Raw genomic sequence first — 9,611 nt, 5'->3', positions numbered from 1 at the left:
AACAGTTGCAGGACAATGCCCAAGACAACGCGGTCATGGAGAACATACGGTGTCTGCAAAGGGAACGCGTGCTGTCGGAGATCAGGAGGTGCGTTTTTTCACTCTGCTGTCTTGAAAAAATGAATTCTATGCCATCTTAGTGAATGTGACATGATTCACACGCTTACTCATGTACATGCGCGCACATACAAACACACACACAAACACACACACACACACACACACACACTCTCTCTCTCTCACACCGGTAAGGGTCTCCACCAATCTCTCAGAAGACATGGGTTAGGTTCCCAAGTGGGGAAATTTATATTATGAAATATCTGCACCCTTCTTCTTGGGTACTGTATCCCACTGGGCTCAGGCTGACCCTGATGGGCATGGTTGAGGTGATATAACTGTTGAAAGGAGATTAAAACATGAATAATCATGACAAAGCTGGTGTATTGGTAGTCAGTAATCCTTGTTCATTGTCTGTATCTCTCACGTTTCTCCCACAGTCTGTTGAGCTCCAACCCTGAGGTGGCCATGGACTCGATCGTTTCGATGACGCAACAGATGAGCTCTAGTCAGCGGAACGAGGTAGCCCGTATCCTGGCAAGTCTCAACTCACAGGAGGAGGAACAAGCCAAGGCCTCCTAGTGCAGTGTAGTGCTCTGCCATGACTACTACCCTCCACCCTCCTCCCCCTCCCACCAAGTCCTCCGAACCCCTGTTGAAACAGACTCTAGACACTGTTGCAAGGATAGTTTTTTTTAAACTTTGATATACTGCATGAATGAAGATAATAAATGGAGCTGTGTGTGAGAGGTGTACGGAAACCATAAAGTTTGTTGAAAGGGGATGTGGAAGGAGAGATGTGGAGAGGACGAACTACTATCTGTATTGTTAAAACTGGTGGAATCATCTTGTCACTCTTGCCTGCAGTTTTAAGAGAACACAACATGAGGCAGCTGGAGAGTGGAACTTTCTGCCTGCCCTTTCCCCATCCTCCCTTCCCCAGGCTGGATTTTCATGGTTTCGGCGATCCTGTGTGACTGTTGTTGAGAGTGTAATGTGTGAGAATCTGTATGAACAAAGGCGCATTCCTTTTTTCTGCACAAATAGTTGTGTGTGTGTTTTGGATGTGTTCTTGGTTATCCTTTTGTCTGTTGATGCCGCAGAAGAAGTGGAGATTGACTAGGGATTTATCCTGTGGGGATTTTGTTTATGCCTTGATTGCTGTTCTAGTTGAGTGATGGAGGTGTGTGGGAGAGAAACAGCTTAGCACAGTTGATGCTTTTTTTCTTCTTTTAATACAATTTTTACTGGAAATTTTCAGTAACAAGATCGACTTAGCTGAAGATAAAACTTCCATTTTAAAAAATTGAGTTTCAGTGTCCAGGCAGAGTCGGCAGGTCTAGCAGCCTTGGAGGACACTTAACTATTTTTTTTTCGCATCACAACCATGAGCACCCTTAGCTTTTGTCCTTTGTATTATTACAGTGAGAGGAACACCCACCGAGTTCTCAAAGAACTGATATCCTGGGCAATTGATGTCATGATCTCGAAGACTTGAAATTTGTTTGCAATTTTGTGAAATTATGAGATCTCATATATCAAATGATACTCCTTTTGACTTTGACTGTCGGAGATATTATTATACTGAGACACTTACCTAGTTGGGAAGATGATGACAGAACATGAAGGTGATTTATTGATCAGGGATTGGTCAGTTTTATAACACTTTTGTATCATTATAATATAGTGGAGATGTAGGCAGCACAGATATTCAAGCAAATCCAGTGTAGAAGGGGACAGTGAGAAGAAATGGTGTGTTGATTGTGAATGAATCCTGACTGGTTGTAGAGTGTAAAGAGTTCAGTATGAGAGAGAGTGTGTGTTGTTTGTAGTATACTGTGACACATTAATGACAAGTAATAACCTCTTGTTCAGTGATATTATATCCCATGTGTTTTTTGCTTATTTTTGTTTGTTTGTTCCATCTGTTTCTATGGACTGTCTATATTGAGCATTTACTTAAAAGTATGTAGGGTTGGTTTTTCCATTGACAACTGTGTTTCCACTAATGTAATATAGAATTTAGTTGTTCACTTATTTTTTCTTTTTTTTTATGTGTTGTAATATCAATTTATACTGCATTGAGAACAAGCTTTTCCCTTGTGCTTACAAATTTTAATTGGAACTTTCCTTCTCCAATGTATTTATTTCTGTGAAAATTATGTACTAGCCAGTGTCTCAACAAGTTGACATAGCCAAAACTCAGCATGTTTTGAATATGTGAATGTTATCCGTGAGTCAAAAAAAGAAATTACAGATCCCTAAGCTGGGCTTTATCTGCTTACTGTGAAGGTTTATATGTTGTGATACCTATTCACTTTGTCTTGGCTGTTCTACATTATGTTATGGGCGTTCTACATTATGTCATGACTATTCTACATTGTCTAACCCAACATTCAGCTCCCTGACTATGCTTGTATTTTCAGCTACAGTTACCTTTGTGTTCTAGATAATTTAATACACATTGAAAGACGTATTTTTTTTTAAAGCAAAGGACATGCTGAAGTATTGTATTCGTATTGGGAAGTAAGGTTGTGTTAATGTCTCTGCTTGCTCAAGGGGTGTGCAAGCTGAATCACATTCAGAATGTTGCCTCCTTATCCTTGCTTAGAAGTTGAATTTTTTTTCATAGCAACCTCATTATTTCTTTGTGCCATTATATTTTATTTATTTCCCCTCTGCGTGAATTAACAGATGTAGATGTCAAATAGAAAACAGCTCAATGATGTTTGTATTTAAATGGACTTTCTTTTCCTGACCTTGTCTACTTCCCAGTGCTTCGGTTCAGCTGACCCAATGCCTGCGACCCTTTGACTTATATTTCTGGATTTATTTGTGTCGGGGGGGTAGGGGGGGTTCCACCAAATAGGAAATATTTTGATGAATTCTCTTTGTCTGTCATTATCTGTTTGTATTTGAGCTGTCTTATTTTCTTGCTCATTTGCATTCAGTGTCTGGTCCTCTTTCTTTTTTCTTTCCAATATAAGTGCATGCGTGCAAAAAAGGACACACTGAAATGCGCATGCTCTTGGGCATTATTCTTTTGCAGTGAGTGTCATTTCCTTTTGTTCACTGGATGCTGCAAAAAACCAAAAAACAACTACATTCCTTGTGCTACTCATGGTAGGCGTATTTGTTGTTTGTGTGTGAGTGTCCTGTGAGGGAAAGTCAAGACCTGCACATTTGCGAAATATGCACTCTTTTGCCGGCAGCACAAGAAAGTCGAGCCTGACTTAATGTGATGTGGATACCCTAAGATGGAATGCCTTGATATGGTGTGGATAGCTTAAGACAGAATGCCTTGATATGGTGTGGATAGTCTAAAATATGGTGTGGATAGCTAAAGACAGAATGCCTTGATATGGTGTGGATAGCTTAAGACAGAATGCTTTGATGTGGTGTGAATAGTCTAAGATATGGTGTGAATAGTCTAAGATATGGTGTGGATAGCTTAAGACAGAATGCCTTGATGTGGTGTGAATAGTCTAAGATATGGTGTGAATAGTCTAAGATATGGTGTTGATAGCTTACGATAGAACGCCTTGATATGGTGTGGATAGTCTAAGATATGGTGTGAATAGTCTAAGATAGAATGCCTTGATGCGGTGTGGATAGTCTTAAGATAAAATGCAGGCTGAAGAGATACTGGTGTTGCTGCACAAACATGGACTTTGGGGCCCAGTATGGTCTGCTCTTAGCGTCTGTTGACCTGATCTCTGTCATGGAAAATATTTTAATGGGCGCATTGTCCTTTTATGACATCAACAGGATATTATTATTTGAAAGAATGCCTTGTTTGTTGACACCCATCTTGTTCCGCCAGTTTTCTATTGTTAGCACTTATGACATTTATATAGTATATTTATTTCATTTTACAGCACTGAGCTCATCGTATGTGAAACACTAACGTTCAATAAACTTTTACCTCAGGAAGTTGTTCAGTTCATTGTTAAAGCAGGGATACCTGTGTTTTATTCCCTCAAATGTGTACGGTTCATTGGGGTCGAGAATAGTTTGCATACTTGGTGATAGTGATTGACCGGTTGAAGTTTACCACTTCAGTTTGCCCAGCAGTTTTTATTCTGACTTTTTCTATCAGTCATTATCATGAGTAGAGTACTGTAGAGTTTGTATTGCGAAAATGGCTCTTGCATCAGACTTATGAGTTTTCTTATAGATTTCAGACAAATCAAAATACACAGGCTTGATTATTTTTTTTTCTTCATTTTGTATAAATAGCCTATTTATTTTTCTTTGATTCGTCTGAATTTCTACCAGCATCCATTGTTGATACATGGAGGGCATTGATTGTTTGATTTGTTACTTGTCTTCTTGTTTCTCTAGCTGGCACTTTAGGACAGCACTTTCAACGTCCCAGCATAGTGTGTGAAATTAATGTAAGTTGTACTATTTGACAGTTATCATTTTGAAGGTAATCCTTTTCTAGGTATATATGGCTTCTTTTTCATTTTTTTAAAGTTTTGATTATTCACCATGACGATCTGCAACTTAACTGGGCAATGAGTGTTGTCCTATATTTCCCACATTGACAATGAGTACAACACAAGGTGAATTTGTTTTAGCTTTGACTGCTGATTATGTTGTCTTCTGGGACCACATATGGAAGTCTGTATGTGTCTCTCTAGGGAGTTTGACTTTGCAATAGTTTTAAGACTGGTGACTTCGTAGGGGCTCGCTTGTCCTCAAGATATTGAGCATGAAATGTCAAGAGTTACTCTTGGTTCCCGTGTTTTGAATGAAAAATTTGCCTAGACCGGTGTTTGTCAATTTTCCCACACAGTATTCTATGTTTATTCCACCTGGACCAAGAAGCATCTGTTGTTGCGTTATGTATTAATTAGAATTTTGTGTTTTTTTGTATTTACAATTGAAGCTCTCTGTTACTTGGTCCATGTGTTATTGAAGCTCTGTTGTTACTTTGTTAGAGTGTTATTGAAGCTCTGTGCTCTATTACTTTGCCAATATGTTACCAGTTTTTTTTTCTTTTTGCTTGGACCATCACTAATTATAAAGAGTAATATAAATCACCAAATATGAACTGAGGGCAGTATAGGGATAAATAACTGTTTGTTTACTATAATTTATGTGTTTTATGATGAGTAAAGTAACTGGGTGATTGTTAGTGTCTATTTCTCTCTAGCCTTAGAAGTGTTTAAAAAGACTAAAAAATAAGGTTGTTTGTGGTTAATGTCTATTGCCTGTAACTAGTTCGTTTCATTTCACATCCCCCCTCTGTATTCTCTGTTGGGCTGACAGGGTGTCGTATATTCACATGGTATGCAGATCAAGATCTCTTTGGCCGCGATGTTGTGTGACAGAAGTTGAAGTGATTGTGCTTAGTGACAAAATAAAATGACATTGTTGGGTTGACTGTTTTTTTTCAAGATATATATACTTATTTTATGCTCTTGTTTACAGACAGTTTTCATTGTGTTGTTCCTGTTTACAGATAAAGTATGATGATGACCACAGAGAGGTCAAATAAAAGTATGAACTTATCAGTTTTCCCCGTCTTGTTATTTTTGTACGCAAAATCCTAATTTTTGGATTAGTTATTTTTCAACGTAGAGTGACAAAGTACACTATGTGAAGTGACCGAGTTCACTTCCTCCTCCATTTGCCTCATAATTTTGTTATTGACTAGGTTCAATATCATCAATATCATTGTGCTGGTGGTTAACGGAGAGTGCTACATTTGTACTTATATAGTTTGTAATGAATAGGTAATACTTTTCTTTTCCTCTGTTTTTTTCTGTCTGTTTTTCTTGTTCCCTGCACTTGATACTTAATGGCCATTCTTTTGATGATGTGCGTGTCTTTGCTCATTCATCACTAAGGTCTCTCGTGGTCTAGAGGTTGTGGTGTTCGCCACTCATTCCGGGTTTGAAACCTGACGACGTAAAATTTTCTTCTCTAAACGTTTTCTCCTTTCACCCCCTTTCCTGCTCTCTAACCATGACCTGTCTGCTTTCTTCTCCATTGTCTGCCCCAACCACCACCCCCCCCTCCCCTTTTGTCCTCCTCTGGACTCCTGATTCTTTCTGCAGCCTTTTTACTGCTACTCCTTGGCTCTTTCTTACACCTGTCTTTCAGCCACAGATCAAACACCTAGCCTTCTTGGATAAGGGCGAAAAATTTCGGAGGCCCTGTGAGCAAGTTAAAGATCGCCTTAATAAGGAGGTCCAAAATCGATAAAAGTAGGCTTCGGCTGCTACCCGGGCAAACTAAAAAATTCCTATCATACTACTAGAATGTGTTCCATGCTCTTACTTATATGATCTTATGCAGTTGCGAGCACCACTTACTACAACTACAACAAAACAATCAATCAGTATATTTTTTATTTCGATCTTTTGTTCGTCAATTATTATTGTCTGCTGTTTGTGCTTCTGCTCTTGAAAATGATAAAAAAATATTGCATCAATTTTAAATTTTAAAATAAGAAGAACCTTGATTGTTCATATCCTGTTTCCCCATGACATGCACGCACGCACGCACGCACGCACACACACACACACACACACACACACACACACACACACACACACACACACAAATGCACACACACACACATGCGTACACACGGCGCGCGCACGTTCTATCTATTATCTATTTGTGGTGGCCGAAATTTACTATTCAAATTAGCGGCCGCGAATTTAGCAGCTATCCGCAAACTACCGCAAATTTTACCCCCAAAAAACACGAAGTTTTCAGAAATATTTCCCGTCTTTTGAGCCGTTCTCGAACTCAAATTTCACATCAGGCCCTTGGAAGTCTGCCAGATTTGTTTCCCTTCGTTCTGAACTCCATTCGCAGTCTAGATCTCGATTCTAATCAATTTATGCTACTATTAAATCTGATACAATTTATCGTTGCGTGTAATCGGGACTATAGTTATAGTTATTATAGAGAAGCACATCGACATGGTAACGATAATTTAGTGCACGGCCGGGTAAAGTTAGAAAAACAGGCAAAAACAACGGAGGGAAAGAAAGGAAGGAGGACTGGAAGGAAATAGGACACTTAATGGTGATGGTCTAGAGGCATGATGTTCGCCTCTCATTCAAGGTCCCGGTTGAGTCGAAACTTGACACAGTGGCAGGGACGGAAAATTTTCTCCTTTCACCTTCTCTCCTTCCTGCTTTCTCACCATGTACTATTGTCTGCTTTCGTCTCCACTTTCTGCCCACCTCCACCCACCCACCCACCCACCCCCCATCTTGCCCCCTCCTCTGGGCTCCGGACTCTATCTGTTGCATTCTGTTCCTCCTCTTCCCCCTTGGCTCCTTCTTTAACTTACTACTGTCTTTCGGCTACACCCCTGATCTTAGGGTAGGTTCTAAATTGTGTCAATGTAGAAACGTCTAAATTTGAAGAAAAAAAATGTTTGGCCTTGACAGTCAAGGTTTAAGCAGGCTTAGCTCGTTTCTCCTATGATCTAAATTGTGTCACCGAAGGCATAAAACACTTACGGGAATGGAAGTGAAAAAGACCAATTGGGTACTTCAAAAGTTATAATACAATAATAATGGCAGTTTTCATCCAACTTACATTCAACCAACTGTTCGTAAACAAGGGAGGCAAAGTGCAAAAGTCAGCAATTCCACTGGAAGCCCCCCCCCCCCCCCCCCCCAAAAAAAAAGGTTTGTTTTCATTTCTACTAGTACTATTTACAAGAGTCTAGTTTTTCAGTTCAGCCAGCAGCAGATTTTGCTTTTATTCACTTCCAGGAAACACATCAAAGTTGTTTTTTAGTTCTAGTAAGGTTTTACGGTGCTGTATAAGGTCATATTATGAGCGCCAAGGGGTGGATGTCAGCAGAGAAGTTCAAACGGGGAATCAGGCTTACTCTTGTCACCTCTCTAGCTTCGACAACAGCACAACCTCTGCTCCCTCTATCAAGTTTTAGTTTTAGTAAAGAGTTTTACGGCACTTGCAACACAATAAGGTCATATAAGTGCCGAAGATTAGAGGTGTTACAAGAGAGGAACAAACACAAAATAGAAGGAGGAGAGATCAGGACGATAGACGTTTGATAGGAAAGAAGAAGCAAACCACACCAGAGCACCCGCCAACCACCCCAGAAATAGTAGTTCATAAGAGTGTGACAGACATACAAAAGAAGTGGAGGAAAAAAGACGATACATTAGTAAGGACGAGGAAAGAAAAAGCAGCAGTTCCCCCCATGTTGTTACCGCACAGTATGAGAATGACACTGATAAATCAGCCCATTTACAATTCTTCTGTGCATGTGAACACGTTAATATCCCCTCTTTGGGAATGGCTTGAATTCAACTTTAGTCAGTAGCATTGCCCCGGTTGGGGGGAGGGGGGGGGGCATCAAAGTTGAACACCTCTCCACAATTACAACTTTTTTTCTATGTTTTCGGGGGGGGGATGCACACGCTTGTTTAAGCATCGACAACATTCAGATGTTAAAGGTCGTTCTAACAATTTTAAAGACACAAACTAAGAGCTCTGTTTAAAAAACAAAACAAAACAATATTGGCTTGAATGTAATGCTATTTAATAGTATTTCGACCAGATGTTAGGGTCAGGTTTGCTCAGAAATGTGTTAAGAACAAAATTATGTTATTGAGATGAATGTTTCCTTCGGAATGAGCACATTATTACATTTTTTTAGAGGTGGGCTAGATTTAACATCTCATCTGCCACTTGTAAAGTTCTGTTTCTCGCTTATCCAAACTGATACTGGGAGTAAGAGGTGGCAGGGAGACCGGGCACTCAGGTGTCATCACTTGACAAACACTATTGTTTCTGTTGTTCATACTAGGTCCAATACCACGAAACAATCTCTCGTTCCGAGATGGTAGGTGTGAATTTTATTGCCAGCTTCCACACCAGGAAACTCGAGACATTCCTGTTCCAGTTTTGTCTTTGTCTGACGGCTGGGGAATGTTTATGTGACTTCAATTGTTCAGGTTTTTCAGAGGAGAAAGGGTTGGTTCTGCGTACCTGGCGGAATTCTTGTCAAAGATGAAGGTGAAGGCATTTCAGTAAACTGGTGTAAAGTGATCTTCTTAGTCTATATGGACATACATGTTTGTTACTACTTGATTTGATCTATCAAATTAGACAATCGGTGTGTTTTTTTCTAAACGCTTGATTTCCTCTTCTGCGCCCGTTTCGACTTGCGTCACAGAATTACATTTCTTGTTCCATCTTTTGCTGAATGCTAAGAGTGTCTTCTTGTTCAGTTATGGGTTTCGATGAGACTTGGATACTTGAATCGAGGTGGACTCTGTTCGCACCCAGGGCTCGTGCATGCATCTTGATCTTCTGTTGTTCTTCGTGAGTAGCAATAAATGTTGTTGTTTCTCTCCAATGTCCAACGTCCTTCTTTCGTATCAGATCAAGAGTCGCGCACTCGGGTTTAGCTGTTCAGAACACAACAACAGGTTTAACAATAGAACACAAAAAAACAGTGGATTCGGCAGAATTGAAGGACAAGCAGAGGAAGAGAGAGAGAGAGAGAGAGAGAGAGAGAGAGAGAGAGAGAGAGAGAGAGAGAA

General features: G+C 39.9%; 2 protein-coding genes across 7 annotated transcripts in view; one reads left to right on the top strand and one right to left on the bottom strand.

Moving 5' to 3' along the window:
- Nucleotides 1–5,581, top strand: part of LOC101855694 (acetyl-CoA carboxylase) — a gene marked incomplete at its 5' end in the record, with an annotated part of 72,560 nt that extends 66,979 nt beyond the window's left edge. For all 3 annotated transcript variants that reach the window (XM_035971817.1, XM_035971815.1, XM_013086742.2), the window contains 2 exon segments: nucleotides 1–88; nucleotides 498–5,581. In XM_035971817.1, coding sequence (XP_035827710.1) covers nucleotides 1–88; nucleotides 498–639 — 230 coding nt within the window.
- A 3,538-nt stretch (nucleotides 5,582–9,119) lies between these two features.
- Nucleotides 9,120–9,611, bottom strand: part of LOC101845819 — a 17,403-nt gene continuing 16,911 nt past the window's right edge. For all 4 annotated transcript variants that reach the window (XM_005090559.2, XM_035971800.1, XM_035971803.1 and 1 more), the window contains one exon: nucleotides 9,120–9,476. The gene's annotated coding sequence lies outside the window, so the exon portion shown is untranslated. The remainder of the gene's footprint in view (nucleotides 9,477–9,611) is intronic.

The sequence above is a fragment of the Aplysia californica genome, unplaced genomic scaffold (genome assembly GCF_000002075.1).
Source record: "Aplysia californica isolate F4 #8 unplaced genomic scaffold, AplCal3.0 scaffold00019, whole genome shotgun sequence".
Classification (NCBI taxonomy): domain Eukaryota; kingdom Metazoa; phylum Mollusca; class Gastropoda; order Aplysiida; family Aplysiidae; genus Aplysia; species Aplysia californica.
This window is presented reverse-complemented; position numbering and strand designations above follow the sequence as displayed.